General features: G+C 51.3%; 11 protein-coding genes and 1 non-coding gene across 12 annotated transcripts; 5 read left to right on the plus strand and 7 right to left on the minus strand.

Moving 5' to 3' along the window:
* Window positions 1-444: 444 nt before the first annotated feature.
* On the minus strand, window positions 445-2221 carry K489DRAFT_375204 (uncharacterized protein). Its single transcript, XM_033603637.1, has one exon. The coding sequence runs from the start codon at window positions 2042-2044 to the stop codon at window positions 596-598; it is 1449 nt and encodes a 482-aa protein (XP_033464154.1). The 5' UTR covers window positions 2045-2221; the 3' UTR covers window positions 445-595.
* A 1508-nt stretch (window positions 2222-3729) lies between these two features.
* K489DRAFT_7005 (uncharacterized protein) lies at window positions 3730-4857 on the minus strand. The gene has a single exon (XM_033608847.1). The coding sequence runs from the start codon at window positions 4738-4740 to the stop codon at window positions 3844-3846; it is 897 nt and encodes a 298-aa protein (XP_033464155.1). The 5' UTR covers window positions 4741-4857; the 3' UTR covers window positions 3730-3843.
* Window positions 4858-4931: 74 nt separating this feature from the next.
* On the plus strand, window positions 4932-7115 carry K489DRAFT_375206 (NGP1NT-domain-containing protein). Its single transcript, XM_033603638.1, has 2 exons — window positions 4932-5842; window positions 6189-7115. The coding sequence occupies exons 1-2, from the start codon at window positions 4985-4987 to the stop codon at window positions 7083-7085; spliced, it is 1755 nt and encodes a 584-aa protein (XP_033464156.1). The 5' UTR covers window positions 4932-4984; the 3' UTR covers window positions 7086-7115.
* Window positions 7116-7384: 269 nt separating this feature from the next.
* On the plus strand, window positions 7385-8756 carry K489DRAFT_348194 (Translin). The gene is made up of 4 exons (XM_033602367.1): window positions 7385-7628; window positions 7679-7696; window positions 7762-8308; window positions 8367-8756. Exons 1-4 carry the CDS (start codon window positions 7459-7461, stop codon window positions 8466-8468), a joined length of 837 nt encoding a protein of 278 aa, XP_033464157.1. The 5' UTR covers window positions 7385-7458; the 3' UTR covers window positions 8469-8756.
* A 149-nt stretch (window positions 8757-8905) lies between these two features.
* Window positions 8906-10830, minus strand: K489DRAFT_385825 (oxidase cueO precursor; the record flags this gene model as incomplete). Its single annotated transcript, XM_033606170.1, has 4 exons — window positions 8906-8968; window positions 9028-10451; window positions 10512-10685; window positions 10752-10830. The coding sequence occupies 4 exons, from the start codon at window positions 10828-10830 to the stop codon at window positions 8906-8908; spliced, it is 1740 nt and encodes a 579-aa protein (XP_033464158.1).
* Window positions 10831-12349: 1519 nt separating this feature from the next.
* Window positions 12350-12924, plus strand: K489DRAFT_7025 (uncharacterized protein). The gene is made up of 2 exons (XM_033608850.1): window positions 12350-12643; window positions 12703-12924. Exons 1-2 carry the CDS (start codon window positions 12504-12506, stop codon window positions 12842-12844), a joined length of 282 nt encoding a protein of 93 aa, XP_033464159.1. The 5' UTR covers window positions 12350-12503; the 3' UTR covers window positions 12845-12924.
* Window positions 12925-13014: 90 nt separating this feature from the next.
* K489DRAFT_375208 (UPF0103-domain-containing protein) lies at window positions 13015-14976 on the minus strand. Its single transcript, XM_033603639.1, has 4 exons — window positions 14588-14976; window positions 14456-14524; window positions 14073-14297; window positions 13015-14022 (listed from the first exon to the last, which is right to left on the minus strand). Exons 1-4 carry the CDS (start codon window positions 14779-14781, stop codon window positions 13500-13502), a joined length of 1011 nt encoding a protein of 336 aa, XP_033464160.1. The 5' UTR covers window positions 14782-14976; the 3' UTR covers window positions 13015-13499.
* A 177-nt stretch (window positions 14977-15153) lies between these two features.
* Window positions 15154-15243, plus strand: K489DRAFT_t1. Its single transcript has one exon. It is a non-coding gene; the product is annotated as a tRNA-Val (tRNA).
* A 711-nt stretch (window positions 15244-15954) lies between these two features.
* Window positions 15955-18792, minus strand: K489DRAFT_405861 (uncharacterized protein; the record flags this gene model as incomplete). Its single annotated transcript, XM_033607190.1, has 4 exons — window positions 15955-17704; window positions 17760-18096; window positions 18149-18538; window positions 18633-18792. The coding sequence occupies 4 exons, from the start codon at window positions 18790-18792 to the stop codon at window positions 15955-15957; spliced, it is 2637 nt and encodes an 878-aa protein (XP_033464161.1).
* A 192-nt stretch (window positions 18793-18984) lies between these two features.
* K489DRAFT_7198 (uncharacterized protein) lies at window positions 18985-19581 on the minus strand. Its single transcript, XM_033608866.1, has one exon. It carries the CDS (start codon window positions 19496-19498, stop codon window positions 19178-19180), a length of 321 nt encoding a protein of 106 aa, XP_033464162.1. The 5' UTR covers window positions 19499-19581; the 3' UTR covers window positions 18985-19177.
* A 1316-nt stretch (window positions 19582-20897) lies between these two features.
* Window positions 20898-24539, plus strand: K489DRAFT_405862 (ankyrin; the record flags this gene model as incomplete). Its single annotated transcript, XM_033607191.1, has 1 exon — window positions 20898-24539. One exon carries the CDS (start codon window positions 20898-20900, stop codon window positions 24537-24539), a length of 3642 nt encoding a protein of 1213 aa, XP_033464163.1.
* Window positions 24540-25116: 577 nt separating this feature from the next.
* On the minus strand, window positions 25117-25885 carry K489DRAFT_296762 (HET-domain-containing protein; the record flags this gene model as incomplete). Its single annotated transcript, XM_033600322.1, has 3 exons — window positions 25117-25287; window positions 25360-25466; window positions 25525-25885. Coding segments are annotated over 3 exons (639 nt in total), but the record flags the coding sequence as incomplete, so codon positions are not given.
* Window positions 25886-26701: the final 816 nt, after the last annotated feature.

Genomic DNA, 26701 nt, shown 5'->3' on the forward strand with positions numbered 1-26701 from the left:
TGAATGGCATCGCTCCTAGGCGATGTCTGGAAAATAAAAGTGTTGTTCTCAATCTTCCGCTCCACATATATGTGTCTCCCAATCGTGTGCTGATGTACGTGGTGGTAGTTTGTAGAGTACGATTGCCAAGCAGGCGGCCTGGCGATCGCAGTGGATTGCTCTAGATATTGTGGGTTTTTATTTTTGCATACCTAACGTGCAAATACGAAACTTCCAGAGCATAGGCAGTGAGTGCACAGTCAGTGAAATCTTTCGACATCTGTGGAGTGTGTGAAGGGCGGACCTCACATCTCCTTCACCTTCCACAGTGACAGCGTAACCCAAACCCTATGCCAACCCTAATGTGACAAATCTCAAAAAACGACAGCGAGATGCTCTGACACGGACTTGACTTGCGTGACAATGACGACGCTGTTCATGTTGCGGCCTTTCAGAGGTGGTTCTGCCTGAAGCAATGGCGCAGATCGTGTGTAGGGACGCTATACTGAGCCATCATGGGGTGGCATGCGATTTTCAACTCTAGAAACTACAGTGGTGGGCAAATTGCCGCACTGGTACTCTTAATGTGACATGAAACCTAGGGACGATGTTCCAGTCATCCCTCCACAATCCGCCCAAGGCCAATGACACACCAGTAACCCAACTCCTTACTCTCCCGCTCCTTCCTCTTGCCACCAGAGGAGAGGCCTTCGTCTTCATGCGCATCGGCCTCCCATTCCGCGCGGACATAGATCGGCACCTCGAGCAAGTCGTCATCTTCACGAATCGGATCCTCCTTGGCATCGGCACCATCCTTGGGCACTATGCTAGGTCGTTGCTGTAGAGAGCCTGGTACCACCTCCAGGATCACCGACGTCGAATTCCGTGAACGCTCCCAGACCTTTCCCGCCTCGGGCTGCCGATCAGCTTCTGCTGAACCCGTCAGCGAGGCCATGGCTGCTTGTCTGCCGCCGTCGCTGGCGCTTGTGGTGGATGCTGACAATGCTTCATCCCACATGTCACCGGCAGGCCCGACGGTGAATGATGGACATAGGATCGTGACTCGGGAAGCCACGCGTCCGGGAGTGACTGCAGGTGTACCAAGTGTGATTTTGACGGATTCGAATATCGGATTGCGTACGGTTAGAATGTACTGCTTGGCTTGATGTGGCTGTAATCGGATCGCAGGAAGTGGCTCGGCGCGTACATGGAACGCGCTGTTGTGCATCGGCGGAGCTGCCTGCAGTGGCCGAACGGAGAGGCGCTGGATGAAGTTGACGGCGATCAGCCGGATCTTGTATCTCATGCTTCCCACTTTGGGCTCTGGTCGGGCTAAGAACTGGCGACAGCTCCGACACCGTTTCCCTCTCCGTACCCGCAGTGGTGTCGCGACCGGCCATAGCTCGTCTATGAAATGTGCGTCGAAGTTGGCGGGTGTCGCTAGACGCTGTGATGCCGTAGCCGTGGCGTTGAGACCGAGCTTCTGTAATTTCTGTAGAGCCGCCTCGTCGGAGATGCCCTCAGCCGCGGTATACGTTACCAGGCCCTCATTCCGATCTTTGGCTTCCCGCATGGGCTGCGGCTTCTCTCGAGTCTTCTTCAGAGCATTGTATGATAAGCCTCCGTAGAGATTCATGATCCGCTGTAGATTCGCCGGTGAATTGTAAGGACTGTTCCCGTATGGATTCTGCTGATCACCAGCTTCCTGCAACTGCTCCTTATAGAATGTCGTCAAATTTTTGAAAGCGGTGTCATGATCCAATTTCACAGGTTCGGCTTCGGGCGAGCTCTCGAGCGAATTCTCCTCGGGCGGTGTATGCCTCGCCTTCCATAGTTTGTTGAGCTGTTCGGTGATCTTCGTGGGCTTGTTGAATTGGACTCCGATATCGAGAGAACTCCAGTCGCAATGCTGGCAGTGGAGGATGAACGACTCGTGAGAGGCGGTGCTGTCAGCAGGTCGCAGGTGGGTCTCTGACTGACGACCGAAAGCGGTGACGGCAAGTGTTGCAGTGCAAATTGGACAATCGTAGCAGTGTCTCGTGCATCTAGCGGAGGCTGTCAGCATTGGACCTGGCAAACCTTGCTGGTGTATCCCCTCTCACATTACCTGTTACCATCGCTCTTCACTCCACTGCTTGGGACCTCGAACAAGCAATTCGGGCAGTACCAATAGATCATCTCTTCCGTCCAACATTTTGGGCAGCGTGTATGATTACACTCGTCACAGAAGAGGAGGTCGTCGAGTGGGTGAAGGGCGAATGCGGCTCGTGGATCGTGAGGGTCGAATGTCCGTTCCGTGTTGGCATCGGCCTCTTGCTCCTGTCGTGAATTTCTCTTGCCAGAGGCCGTTACGGCAGAGATGGCGGACTCCTCGCTGCAGGGGCATGAGTACCGGGCGTAGGGATGATATATCTCCATCGCAGGCAAGTCATTCAAATGGGCCGGGATCCATCGATTCGAGCATCTAGCAAGTGTTGGAGTAGGTTGGCACTGAGACGTTGATGCTGAACAATGTCTATGGCTACAGGCACGGTGTAAGAGCCAAATACTGGATATTCTCCAACAATTCTTACATGCGATTTCACAGCGGACGAAATGACATCTATCGAGGGTGAGACCTATCTTCTCAACACGAGTAAGCCATCTCCAGTGATCCGGAACAAGCCTCACAAGCTTGCTGTATCTTCGATGCGACAATGTTGCGCTGAACGTGAAGCCTGGAGATTGAAGGAAAGTTATGGAAGCCTGAGGCATGACACAGTCATTGCTACACACCTGGGCACCTGGGTAGGTGAGTTCCAAGTTGGCGCTGTTGCCTACAGTATACGCACACAAGCGGCACAGAGGCAGCTCCAGGGCCGGGCGTGACTCACAACATTCACCACCCCGGGCCTGTAGCGTTTCAGTCACAGCTCAGGCAGCAGCACGGCACCTTCCTTGTAGTGACTCACTCCTCGACCTGACGCTCGGGCCACCCACGGCTGTATATATTCTTCCTCAACCTCACAGCTTTCCATTTTCTTTTCTTTCTTCTCCAGCTCTCTTCGCTTTTTAGCTTAGATCAAGTGTAGTATCTGTTCTTTTCAGTTTAATCTCTGAAACGCCTCTATTTGAGGCATTCTAGATTAAATTACTTTTTGAGACTCGTCTCCTGACCGCTGAGCTTGCTCATGTCAGAAGGCACCGTGTCGCCAGTTTCGCACTATCGCTGGCTGACGCAAAACTACCTTTTCATCACTGCTCACGCCTTCATCGGCTGGGAAATGGAGAAGAGAAATGTCTGTCGGACTAGTAAAAACTTATTGTCTGATTCTGCATTACCGTTTGCCCATGTACATCCGCCTGCGTGAAATCAATGTCAGCAGTCATGAAGCCTTCCTGTAATCCCAACGGGACGGCACAAATACTTGACTAGTACGATACAATCATGACATGTCTAGCGACATCGACAAGATGCAAGGGCCTCTCCGTAGTCTCTATCGGGTCTGCCTGTTTTTCTTCGTGGATACACCACGGCGGCGTGACCGGCCATCTTATCTCATGAGCCACCAAACTCTTTTGTGGTCCCGATACATTTGGTATACGAGGACATACCTTACACATTCCAACAGATGCTTTCACAAAGACACGAGGTAAAAGTGACTTGAAATTGGAATTTGGTATAGTACAAGCGTTGTACAGTCACGAACCGAACGCGTAAAATCCTTGTCAACTGAAAGGCAACATCGCACCGGTCGCTAATCTTTCCCAGGGGTTCTCACGACAATCTCAATGTTCAAAGATATTGCCCGTAGTTCGCCTGTCGCAATAGGAAAGGTGCCCTTGCTGTGATAGAATAATCTCCAGACTTGTCCATGTGAGTCCCTAATCCAAATCCATCTTTCCGCCGGTCAAAGTTTCGGCGAGTTGGTGCAATCTCGCATCCGCTGCAGAGACTGTGGTGGTTGCACTGCGTGCTCCGGCTTCCATCTTCCTGCGGAGCATCTCCTGCACAGTCACAGGATTTCCAGTCGCCCAGATGCTGTTACTTGATTGGCCTTCGAAGCCGAATCCGACTGGCACGTCCTTGCCAAAGACATCGTCGACATGCTTGTCAAGCTGCTCTGGTGTGACAATGAATGTACGGGCGTTCATGTAAAGAGTGTGTAAGTCATCAAGGCGTCGTTCACGCTTTTCCGCTGCTATTCTTTCGACGTTGGCCTTTTTCACCCGCAACCTTTCCTCCCGGCTTGGATCGGCGAGACCGCCCTTATGCATCAGAGCATCGATGTCAAAATTGATGCTGGGAGCCGTCAATCTCTCATCTTCCCGTTCAGGCTGATTTAGTGCCTTTTCTCGCGCCCGTTGGCTGATTTCCGCCTTGTTACGGCTTCGGTCGCGTTGGATGTTTTGTCGCTGCTTCAGACTTATGATACCCTCCCGTAAGTTGCGTCGCCGGTTCTCGCTGATCTTCTGCTTCCACTCTTCACGACTGCCTCGACCTGGTTGAGTCGCTCGACTTGGTTCTGGCGTTGACTGTGCAATGGCTTCTTCTGTAGAATGATCTTTGCCTCCGGTGAAGATGTTGCGAGGCACGGGTAATGTACCCTTGATGCGTGGTAAATATGGCGCGGTTTGCTGCGGCGGTTCGGGGACCTCAATGTATCTGGGATGTTCGGGCCCGACCTTCTGACGCGATGCCGAGGTCGTGAATGTGCGAGATGTGCATTGTGGGCATTTCCAGCGGGAAGCCGTTGATAATAGGGATGTGCGCGGCGCCATTGGTGATGGCAACTGAGTATTGTCTCTGGTACAGACAAAGGCCGCTGTGAAGGAGACTCGACGGATTCATTCCGTCTGCAATCGCGGTGGCCGCGGGAGTGCTCGAGCCGTGCGACGCCGCCGCCGCCAAGATTTTGGTCCTGCATGTAACTAGGTAGGGTTCAGTTCGAAATTTATTGCGCCCGAGGAAACTTTCACTCTTCGACTTCTGAACTATTCTTCATACTGCTCTCAGTAAATCACCATGGGCACGGGAAAGAAAGAGGCTACCCGCCGCGTGCGGCAGGGTAAGACTGGCGATGGCATGGCCAATGTACGGACCAAGGGCGAAAACTTCTATCGCAGTGCCAAAAAGGTCAAGACGCTCAATATGTTCAAAGAGGGCAAAGCGATTCGAAACGCCCAAGGAGACGTCGTCAAGGCTGCATCCTTTCAAAGTCGCGACAAACCCAGTGCTCGTATTGAGCCCCATCGAAAGTGGTTTACGAATACACGTGTCATCTCACAAGACGCATTGAACGCCTTCCGAGGAGCGGTCGAGGCGCAGAGTAAAGACCCGTACAGCTTTTTACTGAAGCAAAACAAATTGCCGATGAGCTTGATCCACGACAACAAGGACAAAGAACGGAAAGACGGACTCATCCAACACCAGGCCAAGATCAAGATTGAGACGGAGAAATTCGGCGACACGTTCGGACCCAAGGCGCAGAGAAAGAGACCCAGGCTGGCAGTGTCCAGCTTGGAAGATTTCGCTTCAGCCACCAGTCAGGACTTTTCGGCATTTGAGGAAAAGCAGGAAGAAGCTCGTCTACTATCTGGCATGGGTGAAGCGGAGCATGAAGCCTCAACAGATCCTCGAAACGCAGATGGACAATCAGCGACTGCACGCGAACCTGTCTTTTCCAAGGGTCAGAGCAAACGGATCTGGAACGAGCTCTACAAGGTAATTGACAGCTCAGATGTCATCGTTCACGTTCTTGATGCCCGTGATCCACTCGGAACAAGATGTCGCAGTGTGGAGAAATACATACGGGACGAGGCTCCGCACAAACATTTATTGTTCCTCCTGAACAAATGCGATCTGGTCCCGACCAGTGTAGCGGTATGTATCGCATTCCAATTATCTTTTGTTCGCTCCCCTTCATTTGACCTCCTGCACCAATCCTCACGGCCTCGTCGGCCGTGTTTATGCCACTGCTTTAGTCAAGGTTTTCTCCCGCCTATCCAGGCCCTCCTGTGGAACAGACCTGTTACAGCGCTGGCAGATCAAACGAGCCCCGATAGACTCTCTGCCGTCTTGGTATGGTCGCCCTGGTGGCTCGCGTCTTGTCTGAGTAGCAATCCGGATTTACTTCTTTGATGGACCGCTTAGTTATGAGACGCACAAATCTCCACAACTTGATAGTTTGTTTTGACGCGGGAGACGTAAGCTAACGATCTTGACGCAGGCCAGATGGGTAAAGCTCCTCTCTCGCGACTACCCAACACTCGCATTCCATGCTAGCATGACGCACAGTTTCGGCAAGGGAACGCTTATTTCGCTGTTGCGGCAATTTTCGTCTCTACATGCCTCTCGCAAACAAATTTCAGTTGGGTTCATCGGATATCCCAACACAGGCAAATCTTCAATCATCAACACTCTGCGCAATAAAGAGGTCTGCACCACGGCGCCTATACCTGGAGAAACCAAAGTATGGCAGTATATCACATTGATGAAGAGAATCTACCTCATCGATTGTCCTGGCATTGTGCCACCCTCCATGACAGACTCACCGGAAGACATTCTCTTGCGAGGAGTAGTCAGAGTTGAAAACGTGGAATACCCGGCGCAATACATTCCCGCTGTTCTATCGAAGTGTCGCACACACCATCTGGAAAGGACATACGATATCAAAGGCTGGAGTACTAACGTTGAGGAGGGGACTGAGAAGACCGAAAAGCAAAAAACGGAAGAGGCTGTCAACTTTCTGGAAGCTCTTGCCCGCAAAGGTGGTCGACTTCTGAAGGGAGGCGAAGCAGATTGTGATGGTGTGGCGAAAATGGTGCTTAATGATTTCTTGAGAGGTAGAATCCCTTGGTTCTCGCCACCACCGCCCTCTGCAGAGGCAGAAAACAAAGACGAAGGACGGGATGAGAAGTTAGGTTTCACGCATAAGAAACGAAAGCGAGATTTCGAAAGTGAGGGTCAAGGAGGAGGAGGAAGCGACGCTGCCGAGAGTGAGGACGAGGCTGAAGACGACAATTTCGAAGGGTTTGATGATGAGGCCGAAGATGACGAGGACGAAGACGATGCGGAGGATGGCGACGGTGGCGTGGCCATTGACAATGATGAGGCATCTTCATAGTAGCATTTGCATGGCATGATTTCATGAGGCGTTTGGGTTCTATTTTGCAACGAAATCTAATGATACCCCGATGACATGCGATAGATAGATTCAAATCACACAATTGAACATGTCTTCCTCTGGCTTCTATGTAGGTCTTGAGCAGCCGGATCTGAAATGTTACAGGCATCTTCCGAGGGTTATAATTGTAAGGCTGGATGAGAGTGCCTCGCTCAGGCACAAACCTCTTGTGCACAAGACTTTTGTCCGGTGCGCACTTTGGACCCTCCGCTCGAGCTAGGATCTCCATCAATGATCGAACGAAATATGACCGCATGAAGTGAATTTGACCATCAGACTAACGAGCTCATACTCTTGTCCAACTTTTGTATTCATGACGGCCAAGCGAACACGAGCCGAGATGGAGAGTCAGGCTGTTGATTCTGCGGCTTCGCCATTCATGCCGATGTTCGAGGGTTTCCGGGCTGAGCTGGACGAGCATCACGACCGTAGAGAGCGAATAATTAAAGCTTCAAGGGACGTCACAGCGGCATCGAAAAAAATGTTGGTCTATAGCGGGTCTTGAACTACTCACTCTTGCTGATGAGGTGTAGAATATTCACACTGCAAAGGTGCGGCAGTCGGTCATGCCCTGGTCTTCTTGATGGAGCTCGCCCATCTAATGCAAGCGCTACAGAATCCGAAAACTAAACGAGCCACTGCCACAGCATGTACTGAAAAGCAACAAACAATACTACGAGACAATATCCACACAGATCTCCACCGTATCTCGCGACTTACAGGAGATCAACGCCTGGAGGTATGCACGACAGATTAGTGGAGGCTGTCAAGAATATATCGAAGCAGCATCCTTTGAGCACTATCTGACGACCGCCTCCCTGTTGACATACGAGCAAGCCGTCGAAGGCCTACGCAGGCAGGACCCAAATGGCCCGGGAGTAGAGCTCAGCTTGGAAGACTATGTTCTCGGGCTATACGACATGACTGGCGAATTGATGCGATTTGCCATCACGACGATGGCAACCAGCGGCTCGTTGCCCACAATTGCGCAGTCGAAGGAGTCTACCGCAGAAGAACATGCCATTGCGGCAGCTAATAAGCGAAACATCCTCACGGACATGCGTGCTCTGCGTGCGGGACTCGAGTCATTAAATGTCGGATTTGGACCCTTTGCAAAGGAGGTCGACAAAAAAATGGATGTGATGCGGCACAGTGTTGAGAAGGTCCGTGTTATTTTTATGTCTCATTCGACTCACTGTCAGCTAATGCATCTATTGTTAGGTTGAACGAGCGCTGTACGGCCTGGTCGTTCGAGGCGCAGAACGACCGAAAGGGTGGATGCCCGATACCGATGGTGGTAGATCTGTCGAAGTCGAGGTTTGATCTCATTTCGCCTTTAGACGATTTCAAGACGTCGTCGCGGGAGTTGAAGGCCATGAGCTCTAGACGCCCGTAGCTTTGATGGGTAACATGAATGGGCATTGTCGAATCCATTATTGGGAAAAACACGCGAGCATTCGAATGTATCACTTGTGGAGCCCATGGGCATTTATGATGGAATGTCACGATTGTAATTTTTTTGAGATTCAGTCATTAATAGCGTTTCCGTTCGTGATGTTGTTACAAGCCAGCCACCGTCGAACATGTGTTAGTATCTCATCTAAACATCTTAACCATTTTGTGTACAGATACCCTCTATGTAAAAAGAAATTGCGGAATCATCCATTGACGTGAAATTGTAACAGGCAAAGAAGAATGAAGACTGTGCGATTGGGAATACTCATGACCTCACTGGTGCAGGGGTAACAGTGGGAGCGGCTTCAGGAATGACCGTCGGCCTCGTAGCGATGATTCCCGGCGGTGCGGTGGGAGCTGCGACGCGTCTGCCAAAAAGACCAGTGAGCCCGTCGAAGAGACCTCCTTTTGATGAGGTCGCACTGACAGTGGCGGTGGCCCAGTATGCAGACTGAGCAGCCATTAGTGACGTGGCTGGAGCATAAGCGTTCAAGCTCGCCAGAGACGAGACGGCGCTCATCTCGGCATCGAGAGAATAGTCCTGCTTCTTGTATGGAAGAGCGGCGAATTTGGCGTCCATCGGATTGGCATATACTTGTGTGCTGTTGAATGCGTAGCCAAGAGCCTCAAGCTTGGTCACGTTGAACACATCGATCATGGCATGGTCTTCGTGGATCAAGTTGTGGCAGTGGAACATGTACATGCCGTTCCATGGACCGTACATCGCAAGCACGCGAACCGTTTCGAAGGGTTCGAGGAGAACGATGTCTTTTAGTCCGGCAGCCTCGTACGGGAGCAGGCCGCGAGAGCCTCCAGTACGACTGATGACTTGCATATTGACGAGATGAATGTGAACTGGATGAACAGCCGGGCCACCGCTGTGTCGCAATTCCCAAAGCTCTACCGTTCCCTGTGGTGGTCGGGCGAGGACTCGGTTGTTGACATCATCAAAGGTCACTCCGTTGATAGTCCAAGTATCCTGGCCGCCGAACTGGAAGTTGAATGTGTGATCAACCTTGGTTCTCTGGGCCGGCCAATTGATGTTTCCATTGAGTCTCGAAGGAACGGCACCGTTGTTGGAACTGTCGCTGACTGTCTTACCGACGATGAATCGCATGACTTTGTCGGTGTTGTCGAATTGCCGGGCAAGGCTGTCGGAGAGGTTGTTCATGAGTGTGATGTTCTGGCCGGCATAGGCGGAGAAATCGAAGACCACCTCGTAGCGCTCGCCCATGGAGATGAGAACGTCCTTAGTGGTTACGGGAGAAGCAAACAGACCCGAGTCCGAGGCGATGACCTGAAATGGGATTGGGTTGTTGTTCCCCGCGACGAAATAGAGGTTGTAAGCTCGGCTGAGCGACATATCAAAAATCCGGAAGCGATACTTGCGAGGCTCAACCTGGAGGTAAGGCCATGGCTGTTCATTGACTTGGATGATATCGCCGAAGAAATTGATCGGAGTCGCGTTGGGTGAGGCCAGGTCGCCATTCGACTGATAGACCTTATCAGTGAGTGCCAAAGGCACGTCGTATTTGCCTGCCGGGAGTCTAAGAGCATCTTCGGCAGCATCCTTGACAATATAGACACCGGATTGGCCGTAGTATGCGTGCTTTGATGTTGAGCCATGGACATGGTCATGGTACCACATGGACCGCCCGCTCTCAGAGTTGGGATAGTAGTAGTCCTTGTAGGAACCGACAGCGACCTCATCGCTGGCCCATCCATCCCATACGGAATGTGTATATGAGCCGTGCAAGTGGACGGTAGCATTTTCCGTTCCACTGTTGAGGTATCGAATCACTGTTTCAGTGCCACGAGGGATGATGTATGTGTATCCAGGTGAAGTGCCATCTATGCTGTATGGTCAGCATGTCGTCCATTTTGTTAACATGTTGTGCCTTCAGGTCATACCATAACCGACCAAGTTCGCTGGCCCTAGATTTGGATACACTTGATGAGTGAAGCTCTTGATTTCGCTCTCATAAAATTGGACCGGGATTCCATTCAAGGTCTTCGTAAACTTCGGCTGAGCAATAGGAGGAATGGGCAAAGGTCGTTCAAATATCCAAGTGTAAGCTGGACTACCTGCTGATCTACCTGCGCCGATGAAGCCTGAAGGTCGAGCGAGTCCATTCACAGCGGAAGAGCCACCTCTCTGTGGGCCGACTTGAGGTCCAGCTTGGACTGTTGCAACGTAACTCAAAGCAAGCAGACTGAATAATAAAGTCATCGTTAAAAGAATGTGATGAAACCTGAAGAAGCTGGAAAGGATATGAAAACTGTAAGAAGATGAGCAACACCACAAGTGCTCCTGTATATTATATTCGTGATGAGGATGGTGAGATGAGCATTGGAAGGGCCCAGAAGGCTACTTCTATGTACGTAGAGCAAATGCTCTTCGCCTCCCTCTGCAATGCACAGTCCCATCGAACGGCCATGGCGCGTATCGGCCGTGCGTTCCGTACGGCAGCATCCACAATATTAGCACGAACCAAGAAATGTAAGGTCGAGCGGTAGTGTTCACTGGAACTGATAGGGATATTGAAGATCCGGGAGTCCCACCATCCTGTTTCCTATGCATGTTCTGACCGAATATGGATCTGAATAGGATCATACTGCACTGACTTCATCCTTACGCGAATAGCGTGCGTTTGAGTTCGAATGGGTCGCCTTTGTACGCCGATCATTCTAGGGCCAGACGGCGCTTCGGACATCTCTCCCGCCGGCCCCATGGTGCCCACGCAGTAGAGTTCTCACGCTGCAACCAAGATTTCAGCAGATCTGAGGCCTGCAGAATGCATCGAGTATTGCCGCTGGCAAGAGCGTCGTATAGCAAAACGGCACTGAAGCTCCTTGGCTGTGGCTAGTAGTGGCCTTGCCCGCCGTACAACGTTCGCGACGACTTTTTTGGCCACGCCCGACACTTGGCCTGACCTTTTGCGAGCATTCGTTGGATGATCCCGTTAACATGTATTGCAGCTATGTACGATGCAAGATTGTTATAGTACTTCGACGCTCTCACAGCTGTACATCATTGTGATGCGTGACCACCCGTCGAGCTAGGAAAGACGGTCGCCACCAATGAATCCGCCGGATACGTCTTGTTTCTTTCCCGCAACGCGAGGCCGAGCAGCAATTGGTCGGATGAATGTCATGAGATCCGCTGCAATCGCGTCTCGATTCTCACGGCCGAAGCTCGACCCTGCATTAAATGCGACATGATGTTGAGAGAAAATTGAGATGAAAAGAGGAGATGAAGTGCTTCTCCTCGATGTTGTGTCACCATAGCACTGATCTCGAAATTGCCCTTGCTTGTTGTGCACGGATCATAATTATTAAGTCAGGGCCGAGAAAGCCCGATAACCTGGCTCAAGGATATTGACTTGTTGGACCATTTTGTATGATCATAGGCACAATGTGACATCACGGTCAGACGGCGTAAAAGTTCTCGATAGATAGTATCGCATGTACATGACAGGGCGACGATCATCGTCATGCAAGCGTATGCGATCAACGAGGCGTTCGTTATAGTCCACGGTTGACATTTCCGTGTCCGAGTCTCCAGCCATTGCCGAATATTTGTAAAAGATCCCATGCTTCGCCCAAGATTAGCATGACATGACCATGGGATCACGCTGGACAGCAGATTCGAGTCTGTGCCACCATTGACCGATTTTGCAAGGGCCTCATGACAGATTGCAACCGTTTGGTATAGCTGGTGAACGAAGAGGTATACATATCGCTTCGCCTCCTGCAGGACAAGGGTCGGCAGGCGTTGGGGATCCGGAGAATGGCCTCACTGCCGGTGACGCCGTCACAACAGTCCTAACACCGCTTTACAATGGCACGTGGACGCTTGCTTTAACACTGTACAATGTCCGTAGCGGATGAAGTCTTACACCCATGAATCCGTCGTGTCCGCATCGTGGGTATTGCCTCAGGAGACGTGGACACCATATTTTAAGCTGGAGGCTGAACATCAACCTTGCAAACGTTCGCACGTGGACAAGGCGGGTGAATCATCGGAGGAAAACTGTCCTCATGTGAGACATGGCCCGGCACCTTCTTGCCATGCTGCAATACTTCCTAAACGATGATGCAGTGTACACTCCGTCTTCTTAGTCGTCCTCGGGTCGAACGCTCCAGGAAATAGCCGATGTGCAAAGCATAATAAATCGGCCCGAGCACGCGAATCGGTCACGTCCACGATCGCTCACGCCATCACGCGTTTTGAGTTCAAGTGAGCTATGTCGCGACACGTACGCTGTCATACCAGCAAAATACAGTACCGCATATGTACAATGTCATCTTGGACTACTTATTTCCATGGCCGTGTTTCTGAATCTAGAACAACTTGACATACATGTTACATGACATATTCTCCGGTGACAATCATCTCACGGCAGTGACTCACGAGAGACGACTTCTGTGATACGGTGAATCCAGGGGTATAAGATTACTGCTCCAGAACAAGTCCCTTCTTGCGCAAGAACTTCCTTATCGAACATTGCCGAAGCGCTGTGAAACGTGGCACGTGGCCGATTCATTGTCGCAGTGTCTCAATTAATTCTCCATTTGGACCATGACACAAGGATGTATGCAACGGCCAGGCTCTGTTCATCCTTGTGCCATCCAGGCGAGATTGCAAGGCCGTGAAAAGCCAAGTCTGTCATCTATTACATGTGAGTCGAGCATAACCGTACGAAGGATGATCAATGGTGACGAACGCAAAATCCTTGCTGTCATCACTGCTACTCAAGTGTGTGGGTCTCATAGCATCAGGTGATGTGTCACCACAACAAGTCTGCATCGAAAGCTGCAACCGCGACGGCCCAAGACATTCACGCAACAATTCATTTATGCCATCACCATGACCCTGTATCTCGCATCCGATGGCGACTAGACCACGGCAAAAGCGCTGGCGTAGCTCACGCTGCTATCGCCGACTCGCCTGACTTCACTGCTACGCTCATATCGCACGAATTCGAACGCGCCCACGCTCGCGTCCTCGACATCGTGACGGACCACCTCGATCGCGGCCATGATCACGCCGATCGGATGACGACCACAAACGGTATTGCCCGTCTCTTCGAGTATGTTCAGCCACTCGGAATGGCTCCCACTCTCGCAAGCACCCATGCACTCGAAATCCACGGCTTTGATTGATTCGTGGATTTCGGGCTGTTTCGGCGACCGAGCGGTAGAATCGATATTTGTGACGGTGCCAGACGCTGCGCGATAGTATGTGTAGCGGAAACGTGCTCCCCAGTGAGCGAAGTCGGAAGATATTACAAAAGCCGTACTCGGATCTGCTAGATAAGGTGCGAGCACTTTTCCGAGGGCTCGTTCTACGGCGGCGGAGGTATTGCCTATCATGATTGGCACGAGAGTCGGCATGGCCTTTTCGTCGTCACCGAATTGCCTGCAATCTCGGTTACGACTTTTACTGCGAGTTCACCCCTCACCACATACCTGCTTAGCATCTTGTAAATATAGGGCAAATGCATCTCCAGACTATGCTCGTCTTCGTCGACGGACTGTGACATCCATTCAAAGTGACCGGTCTCGTACAGCGTGGACGTGGTTGATCGATCGACCACGAGATCGCCGAGGGGAGTAGCATAATGAGAACATCGGGATAACGCCGCTTTTGACAGATAGTGGTGATGCGACGGGCCTAACAAGAAAATTCTCTTGCTGTTCTGGTCAGTGTTTGATTGTCCGAGAGCACCCAAGTCTTGAGAAAAGGTCGTTGCATCCGCAAAGCGAAAGCCCAGCGTCTTTGAATAATAGAAAGGGCGCAAGAGTCTGCGTCTGATCTAGATTACTTCTAAAAATTCACAGCTTCGACTTACGCCTTGGACACATCCCATAATTTGTAGGCCCATGCAGCTGCGGGTCCGGAGTAAGAGTAGCCAGCATGCCTGCGTAAATCTCATGAGAATGGTCACAGACGGGACTGATGGAAAAGATACGCAGTCACATACGGAGCAATGATCACTCTCGCTCCAGCTTGAGGTGTCGTGCTTATGACCTCGCCGTGAGTTTGTGGTCCAATAGCCGTCACGGGTGCTCTGACAGAAGCAAGCCACCCATCAAGTTGTGAGTTCAATTCCGTCTTGGAGTCGCTGTACCAGGAGCCTGCATGACTGGCCTCTCGCACCTTCCGCGAGCTCGACATGGCGCCAGTTCAGTGTCTTGACGAAGATCACGAGACCAGAACAATGATTGAAGGAGGACCTGTATCAGATAAGCTGGTGCTCAAGTTGATCGGCAGATTGGCTGCGAAGTTCGGCGGCTGCACTCCGGCTGGTCGACAGCGTCATGCGACCACTGTGATCACCTCGCACAAAGAACATTAGTATTGCTGGAGCTGGGGAGTGCTTCAGGGGTAACATGAAAAAGCCCACATCTCAGACCCGAGTTATGCATATTCATTTCACACAGCAGTCCACTAACGAGGCGGATGGCGACAAATGAGCATTCCTCTGCGATACGTCATCGCATCAACCTTTATGAATAATAAAAAAGAGCGGTTGACTTAATCTATGCTGGCGGCGTGGTGTAGTGGTTATCACTTTTCGTTTACAGCTCTCATGAGATGTCACCGAAACGGTCCTGGGTTCGACCCCCAGCGCTGTCACTTTTGGTTTTTTTGCCGGGCGTGCTTCGTGATGCAAAGACATCCCTTTTTGTGCACCACGGGACCTCACTTCGAGCAGATTGATTGACAGACAAAAGTTCCGCACGGCTAAAGAAAGAAACACATTCCTTTTGAGTAATGACGAACTCGCTCCACGAGCGGCGTCGCACACGATCGTTCATGGAAGATAGTGTACAAAGGGTCAACGTCGTTCCACTGCTAAGTCTTGCAGTTGGACTTCCACTTCCCGTCCAAACTCGGGGCGTCACGAGCATCATGACTTCCTATACAACATGTCAACAAATAGCTCTTCGGCGGTGAGTCGACGACGTTCATGATTCCCAAGACGATCGAGTAGCTCTCTTCAATTCCCAGGACGACGAGGCGCATGCTGGAGTTTCCCGATACGCATAGCGGCGGGCCTAGGCAGCACCTCAGAGCTGAACGAGGTGTTCGGGAGGCGAGAGCGGGCATAGTCCCGCTCTGTGTCAGTCCGCTCAGGACCTTCTGGTAAAGGCTACAGTGCAGCTGAGCATAGAAGGGATTCCCGACTTGTTTGCGATCTCCAAGCAGTTTTCCACGGAGCGAGCTGTTGCTATTGGTGCTCGTAAATAGATTCAGCATCGAGAAGGAACCGCCCATGACCATGTTGCTCCAGGGACGGATTGCGAAGACGCCTCAATCGCGATTCATTCCCGCCCGCTTATACAATCACTGCCTTGAGCTTCGAAGTTTCTTGCATGTTGGTAGAGTCCCAGCTATGTTCACTCGCGGCGGGTCCAGAGTACAAGTGCCAAGCTTTTTGTTGGACTTCGAGGGTCCACGCAAGGTTGAGGCCTGACTGGTTCCCTGCGAGTTCTTGCTGATTTTGGCACCGCAGTGGCCGTAAGGCTTACATTTGTCGATTGCCGCGCCGAATTGACAATCACGGAGGCAAAACCAGGACACGTCGGTTTTAATTCCTCCATCCTCATCCGAGCATCCATCCTCCGAGATTTCCAGACAATCTGTGCATTTTGTTTCGACCTTTGTGCATCGTGTCAATCGGTCATACGAGCACAGGTTGTCGTCTTTGCCATCTTTTTTCGTTTTGTCACCGCAACTTCTGGGTTTTCCAACCGGTGCAAAAGCCGCATCATCGTGCACGATATCGGAATCGTGAGTGGGGGCAAGCTCCTCGCCACTCACGCCTCGCATGATGAAGTCGCCCGTGCTGAAGCTCTTCGATGCCACAGAGCGAGGCTGCCAACGCCGTTTCGAGGGTGTCTTCGCGTTGATCGAACCGGGTACGCAAAGACTCGTGTCATTCTTGAACAGGCGCGCCGCGTCAGACCATAGTCTGCTGTAGTCGAAAAAGTTATCGAAGCTCCAGTAGAGTCGACAATCGGCAGGCAGGTACAAAAACTGATTGGCTGTGCTTGTATTCGCACGAATCTGGTCGCGCAGGTTGATTGCGGCATACGCGATGCTCATTCCTGTGTCAGTCAGGTTGCCCCTTTGTGGCAAAAGACCCCTGGTAGATGAGTTGATTTGGCTCGCGAAGGTGATGTCCTCATCGAGCTCATCACCCGAATATGCAGCAGCTCCGCGATTTCCACTGACTGCCTGCATTGGTCCGGGTTTTGGCGCGCCTCCCACGACTACTGTCCGGACCCCCTTGACTCGGGTCATCATCTCTACGAATAGTGAACAAGCAGATGAACACTGTCCATCTGTGAGGAGGATGATTTCATCGCCCGACCAAGGTGCAGCAGATGGATCAGAAACGAAGGCCTCGTCAGGGAACTCGATTCCGAAGGCTGCAGCAACGAAATCTTTATCCGTCAGATTGTATCGCTGGGAAAGCGTAAAGCCGCCCTCGGAAGGTCCGAAGAATTGCGACCAGGACGCGAAGCGCCGGCCTGTTCTAGCGTTGATGCGACGGGAAGAAACCCATTCTTCGGCGATAAAGTCCAGAGCCTCGTCGTCGTCTGTGATGTTGCTGAAATGACTGGTGAACGTCTGACCCAAAGCATTCACCGCTGGCGTCGCGCGCATTCTTGACTCTGGCGATGGTACCAAAGAAGGGAAGAACATCCTGAAAGTATCCAGTGCCAGCCCAACGGATCCACCCGAATTCTGCTGAAGGTCGATAATGACCCGGTGAACGGATGCCGATTTGTTGGTGAAGTCGGCAACAGCTTGCGAAAAGGTGCTGATGCCTTCGTCATACACAGCAAAGGTCGGAACGCTGAGGACCGCCGTTGTTTTGTCGTCCAAAAGGTAACCGGTGACGACGCCCGGCGTGTAGAGACCCAGCTGAGATTGCGAAATCAGAGTTCGAAGGGGATATGCGGCACTAATGTTGTGCCACGAGGTAATGTTCGCAGGAGCGACATCATCATAATCAATGTCGGTCTCTGCGTAGTACTCGGTCGCATTATATGATGCAGGGATGTTACCGAGAGCAAAGAAGTTGAAGCTGGACCTGGTCAGTGAGATGAGCTTGAAACGCTCGTGACATATTGCAAACTCACAAATCTCCACCGGTGCTTAAGGGTCCTGTGTACCCGGGAGAGTTATATAACGAGATCCAGTAATCGCTCACTGTGGTTCCATCCTCAAATGTGAAATTCAACTGGTCACCCGGATATATATTTGCTCCTCCCGAAAAGGTGCTCGAGCCGTCTTGGATGTCCAAGGCTGGCGTTCTGAACAGGGAATTCCAGTCGGCGTGGGGCTCGAGGAAACCAAAGGCCTGTTCCTTTGCAAAGTCTTCGAGGAATTGAACGGCGTCGATGCCATTGATGTTTCGGATAGCGGCTTGTTTCTTCATATCGCAGGTCGCGTTTTGAAAGCAGGACGTCAGGTCGTCTAAATTCTGTCAGCATGAGATCTGACGCGAAGGGCCAAGGACAGGTGGTACCGTAAAAATAGACTTTAGGTGCCTGTTTCCCATCGCTAGACACAGACACAAGGTCGTAGGGAGAGCCAAAGCTGAAGGCATCTAGAATTCCCGCAGAGAGGCTCAAATGGGCATCATGGGCTTTGAGCACCAACTTCTGAACATCGACTTCGAATGCATACTGGTTGCGATAAGAATCTGCCGCAACCTGCTGTCGGATAGTTTTGAGTCCCGCGAGGAGATCGATGGCAGGCTGTTGATAGGTTGCTGGCGGTGATTTGAGGGTGGAAATAGTGCTCTGAAACTGCCAAGTCTGGTTCACGTAGGTGATGAAGCGATCGGCAACAGCTTTGTTCAGTGGAACGCTGGTCAAGCATTCGACGACGTCCGAAGCATAGAACCAATATTGATCTAGCACGACGAGTAATCAGCACATCCGCTTGCCTCTCTCTCTCTCTCTCGATATTATGTAGCAGCAGCAGCGCTATTAGAGTCCTCTGCTCACCTGAATATAAATTTGCGTTCACGATCCGTCCACAGATATCTGAGGCGACAGAGGGAAGAGCGGCATTGATCACTTGATCAAGACTGGTCGCGGCGATAACGGCGGGGACGATGAGTGTCGAGGCGTGTAGGATACGCAGCACGGATGAGGAGCGGTGCATGATGATGCCGATGATGAACAGCCCGTTATGGCCGGAGCTGAGAGTCCGGACAGGTGAATGCAAGAGAGGAGCGGAAGATGAAGGAGAAAGAAACGAAGGCCGACAAGAAACGAAGGAGAACGAGAGATGACGATGCGAATGCCCGTGAACGAAGACACCCGAGAAGTATGTGTAGGTGACAAGTGAAACTCCACCTACAGGTTATCAAGGCAATGCAGCATGTCCTGTGCGCAGTCGTGGATGCGCATGGCCACGATATATTTCCGTACGTCTACCCCGCTGAGTAACTACCTAGGTATCCTTAGCTGTGTGTGAAGCAAAGAATCTCACCGCAGTCGCCGCATGCGCACGGTGGATACAAGAGGGACGCTCATGGTGCGCATCGCTACCCTTGCATATGGCGTGTGTGTTGTGTGTGCGTGGGCGGCGGAGGAAAAGGCCAAAGTCCAATTAAAACCACATTCGAAGGATTTGTGGGGGCTGAGAGAGAAGGAGAAAATAAGAAGATGGAGGTGTGCATGGACAGTAGAGTTTGAGAAACGGACATGAGCGTGTGTGGTGGAAGGACAGGCGACAGGCGACAGGCGGAGACGAGGAGGAAGGCACGCACGAGGGAGAGAGCTGGAGTGCTTCTCCCGGCCGTTTCACTTCTTGTACTGTCCATCGGAGAGAATTCCCTCTGGACGTACGTGTGTTGTACATACATATGATTGATGGTATTGTATACCTTCTCATCGCTGGTCGTGGACACCGTGAATCTGAGAGGATGAACAGGCGTGACAAGCCACTGTGAAAGAAATGTTAATTGCTATGCTGCCCGTGCACGGGTGAGGCGACATGGGAATTTCTATCGGAGATGGCTTTCCGCATGATGCTGGGCGTAGACTCGGGGCTTCAGTCCACGTGCAACATCGCGAACATAGGTATCCTCGTTGTTATCACGGTATCTTCAACATACCGCCCTTGCTAATAATACCATCATACATTTATGAGGCGGGACGGAGTTGGAGAACATGACACGACGACGCCGCAGCATTGATGGTGTGGGCTGGAGGGGCCTGTACTGGATATGGACGTAGACTGTGAGTTATTAGCCTCGACGGCGGAAAATTTGTCGTCGCGGGCGTGTTGGAATATGGATTAGCTCTTGACATCGGTGCTATTTTTACAACCACAATCACACACCTGCAGGTGGGCACTTGTGGGCACGCTGCGCCGCTTATTATTACTCCCTCTCCGCCGGCCCGATCCCGATGAGATTCAGGGCTCCCATCACCACAGGCCGTCACTGGCGCAATTGGGAAATCCATCAGTTGCTCCTTGATTCTTACATACTGTGCCTGGGCGATTGTTGTCACTACGGGAGGCACCCACTCTTCCAGGCGACCTGGTCGAATCGCTCGATGATGGCATCGACGACACATCAATTCAGCGCGATCGTGTCAGATCCTTTGCTTCACCATGGAAGAAGTCTATGTTCCTGATCGTGAACATGCGATGGGAATCCTCGGAGAGACTGCAAGTCCACATTGTCGGAATTCCATTGCTGACACCGGGCGGCCCGAGCTGCAAGGAATGGTAGCTGTGCGGTTAACGTTCGTGTGATGCGACTGCTGCAGGTGGGTACACATGCGATTTATTCCACGCGAAGGATTTCGTGTGGAGCTTTGACCGACAAACTACTGTGCTGCTTGCAGGACAATCCGCCCGCAGGAGCGAGGGGTTCGATTGTGAAACTTACAGACATTGTCTCGTGAACGCTATAGCAAACAAATGCATAGATGCTTTCAATCAGGGTCAAATGCCGCAGGGCGAGCAGCACACTTTCAGCTTCACTGGCACAAATGTTCTTCAAGCCGTAGATCTTGTCCCGCCGTCCTGATTGCGGCTGACACCAGGTTATACAGTGTCAGTATCCTCAGAGATAGCAGTCTACACTACACACCCAAGGACATGTGCAGCCTGGCGCATGTTTCTCATGTCGATTATCGTAGTGTGCAGATCCGTCTACACAACTCTCTCATGCACAGAACATTTGTCTGCTTCACGAACAAGTGGAAGGAGAACCTGGTTGCCGCTGCGCTGACATATTACCAACCGGACCCATGAGTGTCACAGTCGTTCAGAAGTTCCAGGATCGCGTCCGTCTGGCCACGAATAAGCTCAGCAAAAGTCATGCCGAAACAGAACATCCTACCATCTCATCATGGCTCCGGATTGTCAAGCTGGTGCAATTACAACAAAAGCAATACCTGTCAAGATCGGAAGGCACCTCCGCTCCACAGCGGGCTAATGCTCAGCGTCCCTCGCATGGACAACGGCAACCTTCAAACGAGGCGGCGATCGAGGGTGAGATTCCCGTGGTCGACTTCCAAAAGCGACAGCGGCGTTTAATGAAGAATTTCTGTAACATCTGGTTACCTTTCTTCGAGGGTGAGTTGTATCAAGCATGGCGTGACGGTAGGCAGTGGACGCTATGCTGTCACGGAGAGCTTGGCTGCGGCAAATCGACGCTCGCCGCGGCTGTCGCTCATGACCTCTCCACCTTTCACTCGAAAGGCGACGCAGCTGTCGTCGTGTTATTTCTGGACGAGAAAGACGAATGCAGCCGGAAAATATACCAGATGGCTCCTGAAATCGACCCATTGTCCGCGCTGCGATTGCACATCTTGCAACAGTTGATGGAATTTCGCGAAGCCAGAAAATCTGCTTCGAATTCCGAGATTGCTATCGCCTTGAAGAAGCTCACGATGCCGAGCTTTGTTGATCGACTGTTGGATTTTCTTAGTATGGAAATACAAATCCTATCCACGCAGGGAATGACAAAACTATATTTCGTCGTGGACGGCCTCGACCGTTGTCCGCCCGAAGTAGAATCGGCGTACTTGAGCGAATTTGCCAGACTCGACGGTCTTATTCTGATCACCCGGGGTCAGCCAATGAGTGAAACTAATGTCAGATCATGTGACGTTGACGGATGCGACTCAGATGCGATATCATTATACTTCCGATGTCATCAATGCGAATCAGATCCTCCCTTCGACCTCTGCGTCTCGTGTTACCAGGGCGGACACGTCTGTCCCATGCATGGATCTTCGTTTCAGGAACCTTACCAGGATCGGAGCTTTGCTCTGTGCGCTCTAGACGATCACATTGCCATGTATGTGCACAAAGAGATTGAACGGGAAATCCTCTCCACCACTTTCGGACAAGATCTCCTGCGGAGCAAAGATATATTGGAATCAATCGAAAAGACCATTACTGAGCGCGCACATGGTGTTCTTGTCATTGCTCGTGTTTGGCTGGATTATCTCATCAAGCATCAGCAAGTAGATGAGCTACTGAATAATCTTGCGCGCGTCGCTCTACCAGAACTTTCGTACTTCGCAATGATAATACGCCATGTTGAAAACCAAGCGGAGACGGATCGTAAGCTGGCACTGCTGTCGCTCCAAATCATCACGAAGGCCCTTTGCGAAGCACAGCAGGAGGGCATTACATACATGGAGCTTATTGGAGCACTCAGGCTTCAAAATTATGACATCGAGGAGCCGATGCATCTGCTACGTGTTTGCCAAGGTGCCATTGTCGTTTCAGATCTCGATCAATCACTCGTGCCTTTTCACCGGGACTTTGAGGTGTACCTTCATGAGGAGTGGCTCAAATCTCAACACCCGCTCGACATGGCAGAAGTTTGTCTTCGCAGCATCTGTAAATATTTAATCCAGCTGCATGAGAGCCAACAGATTTACGACGATGTCAAAGCATTTCTCGAGGAAGACGATTTCCTGACATACGCGCTCCAGAACTGGGGTCATCATTTCGCGGCATATCAGACCGAGGCGGCTTCTGACCAGATCATGTCGTTGATGAATGACACAAGTGCGATCGCTCGCTACACATCCCTTCTATGCCTGTCAAAGACCGATGGCGGCGCCACGCTGAATGCCTGGCCGGGATGCCAACCAATACATCTTTGCGCCTTCTTCGGTCTTGTAGATATTCTTGACCGATTAAGACGAGAGAACGAAGCTCTGAACATTGATGCCCGCGACGCGACCTTGGGAAGAACTGCACTGATGATAGCCTGTGAACGAGGTCAAGCAGCCATAATTCAACCGCTCTTGAAACTTGGAGCAGATACAACAGTAGTCTACAGGCGAGGACGTTCTGCAATCTCGATAGCTATCGAGCATGGATATGACGGAATCTTCGACCTCTTGCTTCCGGCCCAGAGGTGGAGCAATCTTGGGCGGGAAGCTGAAAATACAGAAACGTTCCGCAAAGCATTGTGCATCGCTTCGGAGCAACAAGACCCATACTGTTTGCGCAAACTCTTACAGAGCCACGGCCGAAAACTTGATCTTCAGCAGAGCACGCTGCCGATAAAGTGTCTACTCTCTGGCAACCTAGCGAGTCTGCGGTGTTTGACGGAAAATTCCGTGTTCGACTGGACATTTCGAAACCAGGACGGAGAGACGGCCCTTCACGTGGCTGCGCGGATCAATATTGAGAGTCTGCGCTTTGTGGTCGACTGTCTCGAGCAGCATGGATTACTCAGCGCTTCAGTGCAGCGACTGAGTTCAGCGGGTAAAACGCCTGCGCAACTGGCGCTGCAGCACCTCGGCAGAGATGCACTTGAAGCTCTGAAAATACTTTATTGTGGTACCGCGCAGATGATCATAGCCGACAAAGATGGGCGCACGATGTTCCATCATGCAGCCGCTTTTGACCTTTACGGACACTGCCTTGAGCTCCTTCATGATGAAGGGCTTCCGTTCGATGGAGTCGACAATATCGGCTGGTCACCACTTCATCTGGCTTGCTGTCGGCGAAACAGGGTGGCTGCATTCAAATTACTCGAATTCGGCGCGCGCACGGATATCAAGGATAACAAAGGATGGACTGCGATGGATATAGTCAGCTTATACGATCCAAATGATGCCACTGGCATTGCGTCCAAAATCGCTCAGTACATGCCATGCCAAAAGTCGGAGAAATATCCTTTCTGGGCGCAATTCCGGAGCGGCGTGGACATGGATGCCCAGCAGCTTTCATTGATCTCACGAGAGGATATACGGGCTATTGAGCCCAACAATCAAAACAATCTCTTGCATTGGGCGGCAGCTACAAACAATGAAGGAAAATTAAGGCTTCTTCTAGAAGATGGCCGAATTGATGTCAACAGTCAGAATGCCGACCTCCATACGCCTTTGACACTACACTGCATAGGGTTCAATGGCCCGGACCTTGATATTGTGAAGCTTCTGTTGAGGCACGGATCCGACCACAACTTATCAAAGATTGCTGGGACAGATTTTCTTGACCTGGCGATGAATTCGGGTTCCATTGATGTTGCAATGTTGTTCATTGAGCGGTGCGACGTGCTGGCAAGTACGAGCGTCAGTTTGCAACTTTTGTTGCAACACGCAATCCAGGAAAACAACATAATTGTTGTGGAAAAGCTTCTGAAAGCCGGAGCGAGCGTGTTAGAACACGATGAATCCGGGTGCCTTCCGATTCAACGGGCTCGTGAAATACACGGGGCTGATCTCATGATTGCAATTTTGGATCAACATTTGCGCCTCAAGATCGAGGAAATGTGTCCATTGACGCAGCCGCTATTCGCCTCACCAGATCTTAGATCAGAGTCACCACCTCCTGATGGAAAAGCTGACCAGCGAGATCCGCACTCGAATCGTCAGGATTCATATGCTGATTTCTGGACAAATCGCTCCAATCGCTAGACGACAAACTCCGGAATTCCAGAACGCCAATCCTCGTGAAGCTTCCCGGAGCATGCGGCACAGCTTTGATCAAGATTCCATGACCAGATGTGCCTGCTGGCAACATTGGAGGAATGTTTGTGGTGTACGCAAGCATCAAAATAGTTGCACCTAAGTTGGTCTCGTTTGGTGCCGATTGTGCATGATCGTCAAGCCAGGCATGACACCATGCGGTTTGGACGCCGGAGTTTGGCTGCCATACATAATGTCCCCGTTCGCGTGGCGATCGCTCCAATTGTAGTGTGAAGACCAAGCCCCTGACATCTATACTCGAACCAGCCAGCACCCGACCGGTCACAATATTCTCGCGTTCCAACTTGATATCCACATTTTCGATTGATGCTTGGTAGACTCTACCTTGATCCGATCGGTCTTTGATCTCGATGACACCATCGACCGAGGCCCAAGACCAAGTTGGAGCGCAATATTTTTCAAACCTCTGGGATGCAGTTCCATCTATTTTCTTGCTACCGAGGACTTTCCATCCGAGCTGTTCCGGGAGTCGTGATGAACGGAGATCACCGTTTGATGCCGTCCATAACCCTGCAATGTAACGCTCATTCAGTGCCTCTGCCATGACATTAGCTATACCCGAGAGTGCCATAAGTCTATCCTTGGAATAAGTTAAATTTGTACAGGTATAGCTCTTCACAGCCATCTTCCAGACATCGTCCAATTGCAATTCAACTCTCTCATCGCCAGTGAGACTCTTTTGGCCCGTCAGAAGGCCCTTGTGGAAAGCCCGCCTCCAGTGGAGCTCCATTTTTGGTATTTCATGCACGATACTTGGTAATCCTTCTGTTGCGGTCTCACACGCCGAGAGACTTAAACACTGCCAAAAGACTTGATCTTTGCCAAAGTGGAGGAGTCGAGGACTAAGCATGCGTTCTGATTGTGGTGTTGAGCGGCGTTCACCTGACATCTCACAAATATTATTCAGGCTCACCTTGAAATACCCAGCCTCTTCGATACAGCGGCTCGTCAAGTATGTTACCCTGCCAGAAGTCTTGTCTGACTATCCCAAACCTCCCTTTCAGCCGATCGGACTGCGCGTTGATCGTCGCAGGACTGAGAGAAGTAGGACGACGATCCCGAAAGAGCCCACCACGACCGTCTGTTGAGGCCATGGCGGCGAAATTAAGATATGAATTGCCGTACACCCTCTCCATTCTTGGAGCTTCATTGTGCCAATCTACGTCATTCTCTTGAATGATGCAGAGCGAATCGATCCATATATACTCAATTCCAAGTCTTCTCGTGAGTGTAATGGCCTGTTGAAACGTCAGAGGTAAGTCAGTCCACTTGATGGCCTCCTGCAGGGCTTCGATGTTGGTCTTGAGCAACCGTAACGGCTCGAAAATTTTCCGATCTCCCCAACAGTGACTTTGATAATTATCAGCACACATTCGAGGTGTGAGATGCAATAACCGAACCTTAAGGATGTGTAAGGACCCTGGATTCCCGCCTCTCTAGTATCAGAGACGAGACGCACCACAGGAGCTGCGGTGGAGCCGACATAAAGCAATCGAGTAGGAACGAAATTCTTCGAACGCGAGTCTGCCGCTCGCGCGATCCTGTCACGAATGACCGCGCAATGGGAATGTTCAGCACCTTCGTTGCATTTATCAATCCATGATTTGATCGCTTCAAAGGCCTGGGCACTGAACGTGTTGTTTCCGATATACTTCCGCGCGTGGATATCCTTTGCTGCGCGTTAAGTTAACAAATGCGATCGGTGTTTTCTAATGAGGTACTTAACTTGCCATCGAGTGGATAAATCGAGAAATTCACGGCTCCGACTTGAGGCGCAGCATCTCTGCTTCTTGGATCAAAATTGAGCAGGAATTCGTCGCCAGTCATTTTGCGCAAACGAACTCGGAAGAAGGGCAAATCAATCATTGATAGCGCGTCCTCGATATGCTGTTTCCGCGCCTCACTGCTGGCTTGGGTGAAGACATCCCGTGGAGGTCTAGACGCATCTTGAAGTTTTTGCCAGAGTACTGTGCAAATCGGGCAGGAATCAGAAACGATGGCTTCCGCCCAAAGTGCAGCATCAGAATAATGATCGATCCAGTCGCCTTCCCAGTCTTTGTCACGGAACAATCGATCGTAGTCGAAGTCAC

Source organism: Dissoconium aciculare (genome assembly GCF_010015565.1).
Source record: "Dissoconium aciculare CBS 342.82 unplaced genomic scaffold K489scaffold_1, whole genome shotgun sequence".
Classification (NCBI taxonomy): domain Eukaryota; kingdom Fungi; phylum Ascomycota; class Dothideomycetes; order Mycosphaerellales; family Dissoconiaceae; genus Dissoconium; species Dissoconium aciculare.

Bases quoted from the DNA above. Each gene is read 5' to 3' on its own strand.
- K489DRAFT_375204 (XM_033603637.1), bottom strand. From the start codon at position 2,044: ATGCTGACAGCCTCCGCTAGATGCACGAGACACTGCTACGATTGTCCA.
- K489DRAFT_7005 (XM_033608847.1), bottom strand. From the start codon at position 4,740: ATGGCGCCGCGCACATCCCTATTATCAACGGCTTCCCGCTGGAAATGC.
- K489DRAFT_375206 (XM_033603638.1), top strand. From the start codon at position 4,985: ATGGGCACGGGAAAGAAAGAGGCTACCCGCCGCGTGCGGCAGGGTAAG. The intron at 5,843-6,188 runs GTATGTATCGCA...ATCTTGACGCAG, and splicing joins TGGTCCCGACCAGTGTAGCG to GCCAGATGGGTAAAGCTCCT.
- K489DRAFT_348194 (XM_033602367.1), top strand. From the start codon at position 7,459: ATGACGGCCAAGCGAACACGAGCCGAGATGGAGAGTCAGGCTGTTGAT. The intron at 8,309-8,366 runs GTCCGTGTTATT...ATCTATTGTTAG, and splicing joins TGCGGCACAGTGTTGAGAAG to GTTGAACGAGCGCTGTACGG.
- K489DRAFT_7025 (XM_033608850.1), top strand. From the start codon at position 12,504: ATGAATCCGTCGTGTCCGCATCGTGGGTATTGCCTCAGGAGACGTGGA. The intron at 12,644-12,702 runs GTGAGACATGGC...ACGATGATGCAG, and splicing joins CGGAGGAAAACTGTCCTCAT to TGTACACTCCGTCTTCTTAG.
- K489DRAFT_375208 (XM_033603639.1), bottom strand. From the start codon at position 14,781: ATGTCGAGCTCGCGGAAGGTGCGAGAGGCCAGTCATGCAGGCTCCTGG. The intron at 14,298-14,455 runs GTAAGTCGAAGC...TGACCAGAACAG, and splicing joins TTATGGGATGTGTCCAAGGC to CAAGAGAATTTTCTTGTTAG. The intron at 14,023-14,072 runs GTATGTGGTGAG...CCGAGATTGCAG, and splicing joins ATTTACAAGATGCTAAGCAG to GCAATTCGGTGACGACGAAA.
- K489DRAFT_7198 (XM_033608866.1), bottom strand. From the start codon at position 19,498: ATGTATGTACAACACACGTACGTCCAGAGGGAATTCTCTCCGATGGAC.